The 15,194-nt window shown below is 42.4% G+C and overlaps 2 protein-coding genes across 4 annotated transcripts in view; one reads left to right on the top strand and one right to left on the bottom strand.

Annotated features, from left to right (window-relative positions):
* Positions 1-1,669: 1,669 nt before the first annotated feature.
* LOC310863847 (EEF1A lysine methyltransferase 3-like) lies at positions 1,670-5,688 on the bottom strand (the record flags this gene model as incomplete). 2 transcript variants are annotated; one of them, XM_083772345.1, is made up of 4 exons in its annotated part: positions 5,482-5,688; positions 4,584-4,695; positions 2,098-2,500; positions 1,670-1,842 (listed from the first exon to the last, which is right to left on the bottom strand). In XM_083772345.1, exons 1-4 carry the CDS (start codon positions 5,656-5,658, stop codon positions 1,782-1,784), a joined length of 753 nt encoding a protein of 250 aa, XP_083628471.1. In that variant the 5' UTR covers positions 5,659-5,688. The 2 variants fall into 2 exon arrangements, with proteins under 2 accessions (XP_083628471.1, XP_083628472.1); XM_083772346.1 differs by lacking the exon at positions 1,670-1,842 and having other exon boundaries at positions 2,094-2,500.
* A 2,195-nt stretch (positions 5,689-7,883) lies between these two features.
* Positions 7,884-15,194, top strand: part of ankrd52b (ankyrin repeat domain 52b) — a 56,372-nt gene continuing 49,061 nt past the window's right edge. For both annotated transcript variants that reach the window (XM_083772323.1, XM_083772324.1), the window contains exons 1-4: positions 7,884-8,052; positions 12,940-13,023; positions 13,758-13,836; positions 14,608-14,678. In XM_083772323.1, the coding sequence (XP_083628449.1) occupies positions 8,026-8,052; positions 12,940-13,023; positions 13,758-13,836; positions 14,608-14,678 (261 nt within the window). In that variant the 5' untranslated portion in view covers positions 7,884-8,025. The remainder of the gene's footprint in view (positions 8,053-12,939; positions 13,024-13,757; positions 13,837-14,607; positions 14,679-15,194) is intronic.

Below are 15,194 nucleotides of genomic sequence, written 5' to 3'. Positions count from 1 at the left end.
ATCAACAACCTTGTTGTGAGATTGTAGATCTGCTATTTTGGCAATAATTCATGAAGGACATTTAATTTACAAACTCATAAAATCATAAAAAAGTAAGATACAAGGTTTCTGAAGGTACTGCTCAAAATATTTTATTTACAATTAAAGACTAGCAGCAAAAACTAGACCAGCCTAAATAATAGATTGCCTAAATAATCTTTTCCATGCCAAGGACCCCCAAATTGACTCCCATTTGAAGAGAGATGCCAGGGACCTCCATAAGAGAAGATTTTGTTAATGCTCTAGCAGTGATTGTCAACCATGGAACCGGTTCAGTTCCTTTTGGTTTTTAGTCCATGAGCCAGAGCTCCAAAATTGGAAAGTTAATTATGAATTAATACCTATATTAGATTGTTATCACCATGAAACTTCCCCAATTGAGTACTTACATGAAGACAATGATTTATTGTATTACAAATTCTACATTTTTAAATATGCAAATGAGGCATTATGTAGGAAAATATGCAAAATAATCGAAAATATGAAAAAGCTATAAGGGTTATCATGTATTAATTTACTTGTATTGATCCTATAAAGTATAAACAATTTAATATAGGGTATAGTTTGCCCACCAATTTTGGAGCTCTGGCTCATGGCCTAAGAACCAAAAAGTACTGAACCGGTTCCCATTGGGAACCAACCGGTGGAAAGGGGGTCTCAGAGTCACAGATCCAAAGGGTCCATTTGGTTCCATTTGTACACTCTCAGAGTCACAGATCCAAAGGGTCCATTTGGTTCCATTTGTACACTCTCAGAGTCACAGATCCAAAGGGTCCATTTGGTTCCATTTGTACACTCTCAGAGTCACAGATCCAAAGGGTCCAATTGGTTCCCAACTAATCCATCATAGCTGGGGAGTGGGGACCCCCGGCCTGGAACTCCCTCAAGGACCCCTGGGGGTCCCCACTCCCAGACCCCAACTTTGAGAACCACTTGGCCTAATTAAATAAGGCACGAGGCAAATAATATAATCTGTGCTTATAAAATAAAATAAAATAAGTCTCAAAGGTTTCTGCTCATTAAACCTATTTTGGTGTTAGCATCATGTCGTGCTTTAGCTATTGAAAAATAGCAGATCTACAAGCTCATAGCGCGCCACCGAGTGGCGTGCTACGAGCTTGTAGGTCTGCTATTTTTGAAAAATCGAAGAGCGACTGACATAGAAACATAGCTTTTTCAGAAAACTGTCAGGATGTAGAAGACATTTTTTGACCAGTTTGTGTCCAGTGGAAACCTCGTATGAATCTGATCTCAGGTCAGAATGGGTTAAAGCGGTCAGTGCTGTCTCCTGAGGGAGGCCTTGTAGATGTTAATGTTCTGTTTGGCGTCCCGGTCCCCAGGGGGTCAGTGCTGTCTCCTCAGGGAGGCCTTGTAGATGTTAAAGGTATATTCAGTGATTTCACTCAAAAAACCTTAGGTTTCATTTTTGGCTGGGACCTAAGCCTTTCATCCAATCAGGATAGAGAGCCAAAAACGAAACCTAAGGTATTTTGACCCCCAGGGGTTAACTGGGGACAGGGAGGAACTCCTTATATGGTCAGCACACTCTATAGTAGAGAGGATTATCACAACAAAACAAAAAAATAAGTGATATTGTAATTAAGTGAAATCACTGAATATACCTTTAATGTTCTGTTTGGCGTCCCGGTCCCCAGGGGGTCAGCGCTGTCTCCTCAGGGAGGCCTTGTAGATGTTAATGTTCTGTTTGGCGTCCCGGTCCCCAGGGGGTCAGTGCTGTCTCCTCAGGGAGGCCTTGTAGATGTTAATGTTCTGTTTGGCGTCCCGGTCCCCAGGGGGTCAGTGCTGTCTCCTGAGGGAGGCCTTGTAGATGTTAACCCATTCTGAACGGGAACCCATTTTGGTCTTAGCATCATGTTATGCTTTAGCTATTGAAAAATAGCAGACCTACAAGCTACGAGCTTGTAGGTCTGCTATTTTTGAAAAATCGAAGAACGACTGACATTTTTAGAATCTGATCTCAGGTCAGAATGGGTTAATCAGACCAGTGTGTGTCCAGTGGAAACCTCGTATGAATCTGATCTCAGGTCAGAAAGTCACTGCTGTCTCCTGAGCGAGGCCTTGTAGATGTTAATGTTCTGTTTGGGGTCGCGGGCCACCAGCTCCACCAGGAACCTCCGGGGCAAGCAGTCCTCGTAGAACCCGGGCGTGCCGTGTTCCGTCCGCATCTTGGACGACAGGTACGCCACGGAGCCGTTCTTGTCGCACAGGTGAGCCAGCGTCTCCAGCAGCAGCGGGTACGTCTCCGCCAGGTACACGATGTCGGCGCCCAGCACCACGTCCCAGACGTCGGACGGGAAGCGCCGCTGGTCCCGACCCCAGGACAGCGGGAGGACGGCGGGGGGGTCGCCGCACGGCCAGCCGGAAGGCGGCGCGTTAGCCGAGACGTTGCTCTGGAGCTGGTCGACGGCCAGCGGAAGGTCCGTGAGGGTCACGTGTGCTCCTTGAAACGAGGACGGAAAGAGAATACTTTTAAAAGATATCTATATATTTCGAGAATAAATAAAGGTTTAAATCGATGTGAAAACAGTGTTGTTTTTGGCAGGACACTTCTATTTCAGTTTTAGTCATAGGCCTCTTTTAGACGGCGACCATCTCCATATAACACGTCAAAGTCCCGTTGCGTTCTCATTTTTTCTTACCCTTTACACGAGAACGCACACGTTATGATATGATGTGCTATTATGCTATACTGTCGCTAGGTGGCGATAACGGGCTGCCAAATAGACAGGTCACCCACGTACAAGAAGAAGAACCCTTCACGCAAGGCTGCGCAACACGGCTCTGGGCGCGCCACGGGATGGTATATATTTTATAATACATTAGGCTACATAAACGCTGCTGCCACGGCTGCCGTCTATCACAAGGCTTTTTATTTACATCATGGTTTTACATTCAACATCGCTGATGAGCAGCACTTTGTAGGCGAGGAGGGAGGCTTGTTCAGGAACTCCATTATATCATAATTATATGGCTCTGCATCAATGTAATAAACATATGCGCTGTGAGCCAACGTGAGCCATGATGTCATAAGTTTTGCGGATTCACCGTTTTGCCTGTTTATATGGAGACCATAGGAAACGGCGTTCTGAAAGATTTCCACTCTGGGAGGTGGTTTCACTTCGTTGCGTTTTCACCTCCTGAGAACACGGTTCTCGTCTAAATGACAGCAGCAAACGATACTTTATTTTGACGTTTTATATGAACACCATCCTCGTGTAAATTAGCACCATAGTCTCTTGAATAGTTTTCACTTAGTTAGTCACATTTTAAATGTTTTTTTTTTGTGGCTTTCGCCTCGATTTTGTATATTTTATGGAGGGACAGACAGTAGGCCGACAGTTAGTCACATTTTAGTCACCAGGAATGGTCTAGTTTTAGTCGACTAAATATCAGAAGATTTTAGTCGTCTAAATCTACAGTTGATTTAGTCGAACAAATTTTATTTTGGCGGGCCTTGATGCCGTCGTAATGACTTGAGCTTGTAAATCTGCTATTTTCAGCATGCAACTAATTGTAAAATGACTTATAGTGGATCTCTCGTCTACTAGTCCCTTCGTAACATTTTAATATAGTTTTTATTGACGAAATTGTCAGTATATTTAGTCTTAGTTTTAATAACATAACTTTGTTTTCATTTAGTTTCTATTTAGTTTTTGTCAGTGAAAGTTTTAGTTGCCGAAATCAACACTGTTTGAAAGGTTGGGTGTCTCTGAAAGTCCTGAAAGTTAAGAGGAGGAAAACATTATACAAAGTTATTGATAGAGGTGCTCCGATCGATCGATCGTCCACCGATCGGTGATCGGGACGATTCCGAAATGACTAGACGTGATCTGCAGTTTACCCGATCTGGAGAAACCAATCTTTTATACCAGATATATAGTATAATATTGTTTTGCATAGTTTTGACAGGCCTAAACATTCTCCCCTTCCTCGCTACACACACACAGGGACAGTTTTGACGTGGGTTTTGATGTAATTTTTTCCCCTTATGCACAAGATCAATATCGGTGGATTATGAGAAAAACAATCTGTGATCGGGATCGGTTCCAAAAAACCCCAGATCGGAGCACCTGTAGTTATTGACATATTGAAAATATAGTAGGCCTATATGGATGAAACTTTTTATCACAGAAGCAAAAGTCAGACTTGATAACAATAATCTATGATAGTGTTGATCGAAGTTAAGTGAATTTAACCCATTTAGGCCTGACGTCAAAATGTTAAAAATGCAAAAAAATTAAACTCATGTTCAACCTCTATATCATTGTTTCTCAATATTTCAAAACATGTTGTTCCAGGGACCCCCCATGAAGAAAATATTTGAGTTAAAAACGGAAACTCTGAAAGAATTTATATATTCAAAGATGTCAGGCACATTTTCACGATTTCTCAAAAATAGCAGACCTACAAGTTCATAGCAGCTTGTAGATCTGCTATTTTTCAATAGCTAAAGCATAACATAAGTTAAACACCAAAAGGGTGTGTTAACAGATTGCTATACAGATGATGACATCCGTTCTTACCCAGGCGTGCAGCCAGAATGCCAACTATGCCAGTTCCAGCTCCCAGTTCAATGATCCGCTTTCCTCTCAATTCAAACGACTGCTCCTCGAAATAGCGACACAGGTGTAATGCCTGCAGACAAGACAACACACACACACGCACACGCACACGCACACGCACACACACACACACACACACACACACACACACACACACACACACACACACACACACACACAATTCAATTTCAATTTTCAATTCAAAGGGCTTTATTGGCATGAGAAAACATACGTTTACATTGCCAAAGCAAAAAGAACAATACAACAATACAATCAAAACAAGAATGATGTACATTTGAAAGTCAGAATCTTCAATAGATCAATTTATATCAATTTCTATTTCACACACACACACACACACACACACACACACACACACACACACACACACACACACACACACACACACAATGTAGGCATTTAGCAGAAGTTATAAGAACAACACATGCATGGTAATCAAATACATATAAATAGTAATCAAGGATCGTATAAATAAGCTAAGAGTCTATTTGACGAATATCTATATAATGAACCTATAGTAGTAGGTTCATTATATAATATATTATAGTAGTAAGTGTACACTATAGAGTGCTGTGCTATCAAGTCTAGCCTACATAAAATGCTATCTATACACTGCATCTGATCACATCCATAGGGTTTCTCTCCGCACGCACGCGCGCGCGCGCGCGCACGCACACACACACACACACACACACACACACACACACAGTAAAATATGACCATGAACAACACTGTCACTGAGTGTAAATATTGAACAGTAAAGTGGTGTAATAATGCAGTTGTAGAAGACAGACAGACTACATATAGTATTAAGTGATAATAATAAAGTTATCTTTACGGCGTCCCAAACCGGCGCAGCCACGCCGAGGTTGGCGCCGAACACCTGGCTGATCTTTAGCTCCTGACCGATGAACTTGTACATGCTGTCTTCCGAGAAGGTGTCCGCGAAGAGACCGTCGTCCACGGGGAAGTTCATGGGGAACACACAGTCTTCATGATCCCCTGTCATTGTCATCAATAACTATCGGGACTCGGGAGACCACAATAAGCAGACAGATAGCCAGTTTTGCAGCGTGGCAAATTGGCAACAACAAGAAGATAAGGCATGTGTTGTGTTGCTATAGACCGAATGGGATGGATGGTCCATTCACTGAGCATGCTGCGCATCCGGTATGAGTGGACGGAGCGGAAACGGTGCGCATGTGTGCGGGGGAAATGACCGGAAACAGTAGGCGGGTTTTGGACAGGAATCAGTGAATAGAAAACCCAGGGCAGGGTTGCCATGTCCGCTTATTATACGCGATGTTTGGCGTGTTTTTTTCCTGAAAGGTTGCTTGTTAGATTTAATGTAGTCATACTCATATAGACATGTAGTTGAGGGTTGTGTGTTTTGGGGTTTGTTTCTTTTTTTTTTTATGCGTTTTTTGTGGCTTTCGCATTTATTTTATATTTTTTATGGAGGGACAGACAAGGTTCCTGGACCGCTGAGTCACGGCCCACGCTTCTGGCTTGTTTCTAAAGTGTAGTTGCAGCTTGTTTCCTAATGTTGTTGCGACCGCGGGTCACACAACGTTAACTATGGAATCTAGCATTTCCCGTCAGTGTGTTGGTTGGTTGGTCACCCCAGGCAAGCCCCCCGGGTCATCGTGACATCACGTGACATCCAGCCCCCATATATGGTGCCCAGGTCATCGTGACATCACGTGACATCAGCCCCCATATATGGTGCCCATTGTCATCGTCACATCACGTGATATCATCAGGGATGGAAATAGCCGAGTGGCGACACGCTTTGATCTCGCCGCAAAGCGCGGTGCTATAGGCTATAGTTCCAAACATTGGAACTATCCCATTGAGATAGAATGAGCACTTCAGCATTCCATTGTTACAATGGGAGTCAACGCTATAGTGTCGTCACTCTCTTACTAGATTACTCTGGGTTATAGTAAATGCGACCTGCTGTCACAGTTAAGCCCCATATATGGAGATCCCTGATGTCATCAATATTGGCCAGCAACTCTACATCTGACCTCAGATCTCCATATATGGATATGTCAGAACCATAGAGTATTAAAAGGATAGAGACTGAACTGGCGCGAAGCTCCGCCCCCTCCGCTATTCATGTCAGTGGATGTTGCTCAGTGGCGTTTTGAAGCCACCGGAGGGACTGTCTATTTCCGCCTTTTTGGGCGCACTTCCGCATTTGACCTCCAAAATTTGGAGGTCAAATGCGGAAGTGCAACCGAGCGCTCAATGTTAAAGCCCAGCTGCACGGGGTTTCCTCGTCATGAGCAGTCCTTCCTCTTACCACTAGGGCCCAGCGCTTCAACATTGGAGTGCCTAGCTGGGCCCTTGGTCAGAAGTTCTGACCAAGGGGTCTCAGGCCCGCCCCAAAGTTTTTATTAGTGCTGTCTCAGTGTCGCACCCGGCAGCCGGCGAAAACTAGAGTTCTCAACAGGCCGAAAATGAAGGCCCGGCCCTATCTGAGCCCTCATCAAACCCTGTACACTCAGGAGAATGTCCCCACTGCCACCCTTAGATCTCCATGTATGGAGCTGACCTGTTCTGAAATTCCATATGTTGATCTGACCTCATCAAACCCTGTACACTCAAGACATACTCCTTATATGGTACAGAGTACAAGTACAGAATTCATTCCATGTTGATCTGACCCCCCCCCCCCCCCCCATGCCAAAGCGCCAGCGCTCGCCCAGCAGTCTGCCGTCAACGAGGCGGATGCGTGCACGGGCGAGGTCGCTTCTCGCCGTGGTTTAAACTAGTGGTTCTCAAACATTTTCTATTTGTGTTCAAACATATTTTATATATAATATGATATATATTTTTTTAAAATGGCAATGGAAAATGTTTTCACAGACTATATAGAAGTGTCCATTTGTACGTCTCTAAATGTTTTGATGAATTGAAGATGGTGGACCCTCTTGTAAACAAGTGTAATGCTAGTTAATTGGGTCGTCCACTCACAGTTAACAGTCTTTGTATTGAGTTTGTGCTTGAAATGTACTGTAATTTCTACAAACTGTAGATATGTACATATTTCAATCAATCAATCAAAAAAACCGGGCTACTTATTTATTTCACACAATCTGGCAACACTGAAGCAGCGGAAAGTGTGGCCGTGACGTCACTGTCCCTTCCCTTCCTTCTAAAGTACAGCTCTTGTCTCCTGCTCCTTGGTTTCTCTCGCGATATTATCTAACTAGTAAAGCTGGCTGTGGAGTGAAGACCATAGAGCACAGCTAGCATAAGCGAAGCTAAATCACTAGCTAATGTTTGTAGAAGAAATGTCTGCCGGCTAAAAGTCCGACGTAAACCGTTCCTCTCCAGTCGGTCCTCATGAGAGAGCGTCCTGGTTGATAGTGAAATGGGGATCCTAGACATCACAGAGCAGGTGAGCCGCGCACACAGCTGCTATTCTGCTGTTACAGTTACACTACCGTTGGCTACTAATGTAGCAGCCTGGTAATGTAACAGTTACTAGTACAGTTACATGGTCTGGACATGTTACACCACACTTTGTTCCCTTATAGCCTTCAGTGGGGTTTTCTTTTTGTATCCCACACTGTGTGTGTGTGTGTGTGTGTGTGTGTGTGAGTGAGAGAGAGAGTAATATCTGTGTGGTTCACTGTTGACATGTTTATATAATGAATATATGTCAGGGTCAGTTTTCATAGAAACTCTCCTCCTTTTGATGAAAAACAGGATGTATATATATATTGAGTTATTGACACACAGCAATTGATTGATTGATTGAATACTTTATTAGCAGAAATGTAATCAGTACAGTCAAACAGAAATGTAATCAGTAAGGGGTACAGTCAGACAGTAATGTAATCAGTACAGGGTACAGTCGAACAGAAATGTAATCAGTACAGGGTACAGTCAAACAGTAATGTAATCAGTACAGGGTACAGTCGAACAGAAATGTAATCAGTACAGAGTACAGTCAGACAGAAATGTAATCAGTACAGGGTACAGTCAGACAGTAATGTAATCCGTACAGGGTACAGTCAGACAGAAATGTAATCAGTACAGGGTACAGTCAAACAGAAATGTGATCAGTACAGGGTACAGTCAAACAGTAATGTAATCAGTACAGGGTACAGTCAGACAGTAATGTAATCAGTACAGAGTACAGTCAAACACAAGTCCAATGGGATCACCGAAAAAAGTCCCTGCGGTCTTGTTTCCATTCAGGTCCTAGGTATTCAATTCATAAATCATGACATGGAAAAATAACAAAATTCAAATCATTATGTAGTAAAAGTCTTAAGCGTTATTCATAGTCTGGATTTTCGGTGGTGAGGTGACCACCGCACTACAACATGACGTCACTGAGGTGAAGACCGAACTACAACATGACGTCACTGAGGTGACCACCGCACTACAACATGACGTCACTGAGCCGCGGTGAAGAGCAAATCACCGCCACCGCCACAGCCCTTCTCTCTGTTTTTAAGGCCTATTCATAGTCTGGATTTTCGGTGGTGAGGTGACCACCGCTCCGGTGGTGAGGTGACCACCGGAGCAGTAATAACGTTGAGCAGTGGTGAGTAAAAACAGAGAGAAGGGCTGGAGCGGTGGCGGTGGTTTGCTCTTCACCGCGGCTCGTGACGTCATGTTGTAGTTCGGTGGTCACCCCACCACCGAAGATCCAGACTATGTATGAGCCTTAACTCACCAGCGCTTAACGTTATTTCAGCTCCGGTGGTCAACTCGCCACCGAAAATCCAGACTCTGAAAGAGCCTTTATAGGTGACTAAAAATAACGTATTTAGCGTTCAATTTAGCTTTGCACTCACGTCAGGGACATCTTGTGCCCAGGGAGACACTTTGACATATATACCCTTACCCTGGCTTCCGTAAAATGTGCCCATTAGCCCCTCCCCTTACAACAGGGATAATAAATCATTGCTGTGATCATACATGTTTTGAAGATATATAGAGTTTTCTTCAGAGCAGAGACCAGATCGCACATAATAACTCCCAAATGTAGTTTGTAAAATATGTAAAAAATAAATAAATGGATGACTGCACATTTTTGTGTGACCTAAATTAAGATTTTTTTTTAATATAATGGGTTGAATCTAGAGTTGCAATAGCCTAAGATTTAGACTCTCATAGATGTATTTTATCGAGTCCTGACATTAACGTCGGGGAATCGATAAAATACGAGCGTCTACAACTTAGGCTAGAGTTCCAACACGGTACCAGACTCGACAGCCCATTCATCCAAACAGAAAAGTCCTGACCAGTCCCTCAATCAGATCAGGTTAAAAAAATCCTCAAAAAACATGCTCAAAAAAATCCACCTTAGACATGTTATGAGCTACTCTCTGTCAATACATTATAAATAAATCCACCTTAGACATGTTATGAGCTACTCTCTGTCAATACATTATAAATAAATCCACCTTAGATGATCAATCAGATTCTAAAAATGTCTGTTTTGAAAATGACAGTTTTCTGAAAAAGCTATGTTTCTATGTCAGTCGTTCTTCGATTTTTCAAAAATAGCAGACAAAAATAGCAGAGCTTGTAGATCTGCTAATTTTCAATAGCTGAATCATAATAACATAATGCTTAAAACACCAAAAGGGGTTCCCGACCAAAATGTGTTAAGCAGCTGCCGGTTCCCGGGTCAATCAATATAGTTCCTATACTCAGACATGGGTCAAAGGTCCTACTCATACAGACAGACACATTGCTGTGCATTGGAGACGGTGTGCTACCGCTCAAAAAAATCCACCGTAGACATGTTATGAGCTACTCTCTGTCAATACATTATAAATAAATCCACCTTAGACATGTTATGAGCTACTCTCTGTCAATACATTATAAATAAATCCACCGTAGACATGTTATGAGCTACTCTCTGTCAATACATTATAAATAAATCCACCTTAGACATGTTATGAGCTACTCTCTGTCAATACATTATAAATAAATCCACCTTAGACATGTTATAAGCTACTCTCTGTCAATAAATTCCTTCGTTGTGTTGTAGTTAGGAAGGGTTTTCAACAACGCAACATCCAGGTGGTGGTAGGGTGATTTCCAACGAGTGCTTCCAAACTAGGAAAAAGTATCACCTGCACGGAATTTCTTGACAGAAAGTAGCTCATAATAACTAGAAAAGTCACAATTTTGGAAAGAATTGCAAAGTGTGGTTGCCTCAGTCGCTTACATACTAGGCCCCTATGAAACAAACGCTTTTCGTACGGCTGCAATGTTGGTGAGTTTAGCGTCGTTTTAATACAATCAGATAGGACTTTGTTTGGTACGTACATTACATGGGCTTGTCAATGAATGGCTGGTGTTGCTGCAACTCAATTATATAAAAAAAGAAAATCTAGTGTTGCAAATTGCGGCTGTAAATGAATCATGCTTTATGCCAGCAGCACAAGAAGAGTCGAACCCTGTACTGTACTCGCAGGTCTCCTGCTACAGTAGGTCAAGAGGGATTCCCTCCCTTGGCCAGGGAGATGTTACGTTAGTTAATCTTCTGGGCTTCAGGCCAACGCTACAGTGCTTTTATTCACCCCTCTCTGACCTGCCAACTCCCACCACCCCACCACCGGCCCAGGCCCAGCCCAGGCCAGGACACCCGACCCGGGTTCACGGCAGACACTGTGTAACCCTAGATCCAAAACCCACCGGGGTCTCCCCGAGTCATCATGGGAAAGCAAACATTTACCACCATATAGGTGGTAAAGGTCGATAAAAAAAGGCTTCAAAATCCTATCATTTTTCGGAACAACCCATGTTTCTATGTCAGTGGTGCTCAAACTTTTTCATGTCAAAAATAGCAGACCTACAGACCTACACCTACAGACCTTGTACCGGTAGATCTGCTATTTTTCAATAGCTGAAGCATAACATAATGCTTAAAACACCAAAAGGGGTTCCCGACCAATACGAGAGGGAAGTCCTACTTCAGGTCAGGGGAGATATATGGTCTTTCTTATGGTCTACCAGGCAGATCTTATCTATTATAGGCCTACTCTGTGACTGGTACAGTCAGGGGAGATATAATGGTACGGTAGGCTTTTCTTATGGTCTATACCAGGCGGATCTATTATAGGCCTACTCTGTGACTGGTGCACCAGCAGCATATAATTCACACCCACAGGCTTTTATAAGACGGTTAAAAATAGTAAATAAAAAAAAAAGTTTAACCTATAAAGGCCAATTCTAAAAACAGCTTCTAAATCCTCTTAAGGTTTCTGAAAAACTTAAATGACAAAAAAAAAATATATATATATATATATATATATACATATATATCGTCTGTCGGGTGGGAATCTCATATGTCCAAAACTGAATTCACATTCATAAACGAATGTAGCACATCGACTAGCTCAAAATGTGTGGCTTTGCGCCGTGCTTCGAGCTTGTAGATCTGCTACTTTTGATGCTTTTGTGTGACGCTGTGGTGTGACATTAATGACGCATAAAAAAATCACCAAAAGTTCCAATATGGACATAAGAGGTTTCTAGCCCGACAATAATAGTGATATAAAGCAACGGCTAAAATGACCTGGAGGCGTTCCTCCCACTCTTGAAAGCTCTTAACAACCCACGACGTATAGGTGTTGGTTTTGTGGTGGACATTTTTGCCACGGACATAGAAAGTGAGAGGACAATAATAATACTACCAGAAACACACAAAGAGATGGCCCTGGATGACCGTAACAGGTCTATAAGAATGTTCGTTTGTACCCTCACAGAGTTAGTATTACAGTGGGTCCATAAAACGTTCGAGAACTACTGGTGCTAGTGGACTCCAGCGCCAGCTAGTAGATCTGGTTAGTACTCTAAACATAGGGACGTACAGACATGGGGATGGACACAGGGACATTGCTGTTCCTTGGAGTGGTTGCACCACTCAAAAGCTTTTACTTTAAAAAACCCAACATATAAAATTGCAGAAGTAGCAGATCTACTAGCTCACAACACATTGCATTGCAATGCATTTGTTGTTGTTGTGAGCTTGTAAATCGGCTACTTTTGCGATTTGCATGACATCGTAGGATGAGGATTTAGGAAATTTAGAAACGTAAACATAAGTTGAGACATTAGTTTACCATTCATTCACAGAGAGTACTAACAGACTTTCAGACCAGAGCGGCCAATGCTTTCATTTTTTGCGCAGACGGAAATGAAAGCCTGGGTACCGAGGCTATGTTATCGCTAAACGCTGTTCATACTTACTGTATGTGTGTGACTGTGTGTATCTCTTATGCATATTAATAATGTCGAAATACCCCTCTTTCAGTCTCCATTGGTCCAGGCAATATTCAGCCGAAATGCTGAGGATGTCAAGTTTCTGTTGCACCACAATGAAGATGTCAATACACTGGTAATGATGCTCTGGACAAACTGCAAATACTATTTTATCACCTTTCAAGCTGTATGTAACACATTTTGTTAGCTTGTTCAATTTGAGCTTGTTCTGTCTTTTCTCTAAGTGTCACCACATTGCCATAACAATTAGTACTATCCCTTTTGCAATATGACAAAAAAAACATTCTTTATTGAGTTGTAATCAAAATAGGTGAATTCATTATTAGATTTTTGATCATTATTTAATTTCATCAATCCTTCTGTATTGCATGCGTGATTGTGAAAAGCTCATTGCTCCAATATGCTCCCATGTAAATGTGACCCAACATGGCCCGTTACTAACCCCAATGAAAATAGTGGGAGTGTGGGGATAAATAGTGCTAAAAAAAAAATCACAAAACAAATTATTCTTATTTTGTAGTTTTAATACATTAAAAAAGAGTAGGTCTCGCACACTCAGACACAAATGTTGCTCTTTTTCAAAGAGCAACATTTTGGCAAGTGTCTGACAGTGTACGGGACCTTTTCTTTGTTTTTCAAAGATACCCATTTTTTAATATATGCTCTATTGCTCTACTCACCTGTCACTAGCCTTCTGAGGTGTGCATCAGGCTTTTGCTAAACAAGTAGTTTTAATACAATACATGTAATGACTGTATTCCTATGTTTTGAATCTTTGATTTGGCACCACAAGAAGAACCAGGGCTATATGTGACCTTGGTGTTCTAATGAATCTGTCCTCACATACAGGACCAAGAATGCCGGACCCCCCTGCACGCTGCTGCTTGTCTGGGTAACGTCCAGATCATGGACCTCCTCATCACTTCTGGTAAATAAAACCTATTTGGAAACCCTCTTTGTTGCAATTATAGCTAAACCTATTTCTACAGCATAAAAATAGAGGAATGGAAGCGCTGCAGGGATCAGTTAGTGGCTCTTTTAGGGCCGATTCATACTCCTATTTACGGCTGTTTTCGGCGCTGTAGTGCCGGAATGATTTTGGCTCGTCAGAAGTTTTCAGTAGCACCGAAGAGCCGACTTTAGGACGGTACCCGCCCCCCTGCACCTCTGTAGAACCTACATTGTATTTGTAGGCAGGCTTTACAGAGCCGAACCGACTTTTATTCGGCTCTAAAATAGGAGTAATATAGGAGGCCCTTAAATGGGTGCTCTTTAGGCGATACAGGTAGAATCATATATAGACAAAAAAAGGTATCTTTCCTTCAAGTTCCACTGCTTAATTCCCAAAGGTGTAAATTGCAGACCGTTACGCTACGGCCTGGGCCGGGCACTCTGTCTTTGGTGAAAAACAGATTCATATAATTTATTGATGAGCAAGGCAAATAAATATAAACAGGACCTACGGCGCGTTTTCGACCAATAGGTCAGCCAGGGTCGTCTATCTACCATCTTGGCTAATTAGTCATCCTTACATACAGCCAGATGGTGGGTGTGATCATTATTATTTCATTGGCATATACATTATTTCATTTTCTATAGTAGCTAGTTACGCAGTTTTGTAATGGTGAAGATAATGGCCTCATTGTTGCTGTCTCTCTCTCTCTCTCTCTCTCTGTCTCTCTCTCTCTCTCTCTCTCAGGTGCAAATGTCAATGCTAAGGACCAATGCCAGCTGACTCCCCTCCATCGGGCAGCTGCCTCCCGAAACGAGGTAATTAATTGCACATGGTGAAATTAATTAACTACTAATCCATTGAAATCTGTGTCATTTTAGATGCTAATCAAAAATAGCAGATACAAGCTAAGCTGCTATTTTTGAACATTTCAAAAACAAATCTTGAAAGTGTATTGATGCTTTTACTATAGCCTGTGCGAACGGGCCATGAAATCTGCTCTAGGAGTGTGTGTGAACTTTGTGTTTTTTCTAACCACTAACAGTGTAAAGTAGGGCTGCAACTAACGATTATTTTCATAATCGATTCATCTGCCGATTATTTAACCCATTCTGACCGGGCACCCATTTTGGTGTCAGCATCATGTTATGCTTTAGCTATTTAAAAATAGCAGATCTACAAGCTCATATCGCGCCACCGAGTGGCGCGATACGAGCTTGTAGGTCTGCTATTTTTGAAAAATCGAAGAGCGACTGACATTTTTAGAATCTGATCTCAGGTCAGAATGGGTTCATCAGGACCAGTGTGTGTCCGGCGGAAACCTCGTATGAATC

Source organism: Protomyctophum parallelum (genome assembly GCF_964188405.1).
Source record: "Protomyctophum parallelum genome assembly, chromosome: 8".
NCBI lineage: Eukaryota > Metazoa > Chordata > Actinopteri > Myctophiformes > Myctophidae > Protomyctophum > Protomyctophum parallelum.
Note: the sequence above shows the minus strand (reverse complement) of the source record. Positions and strands in the feature narration are given on the sequence as shown.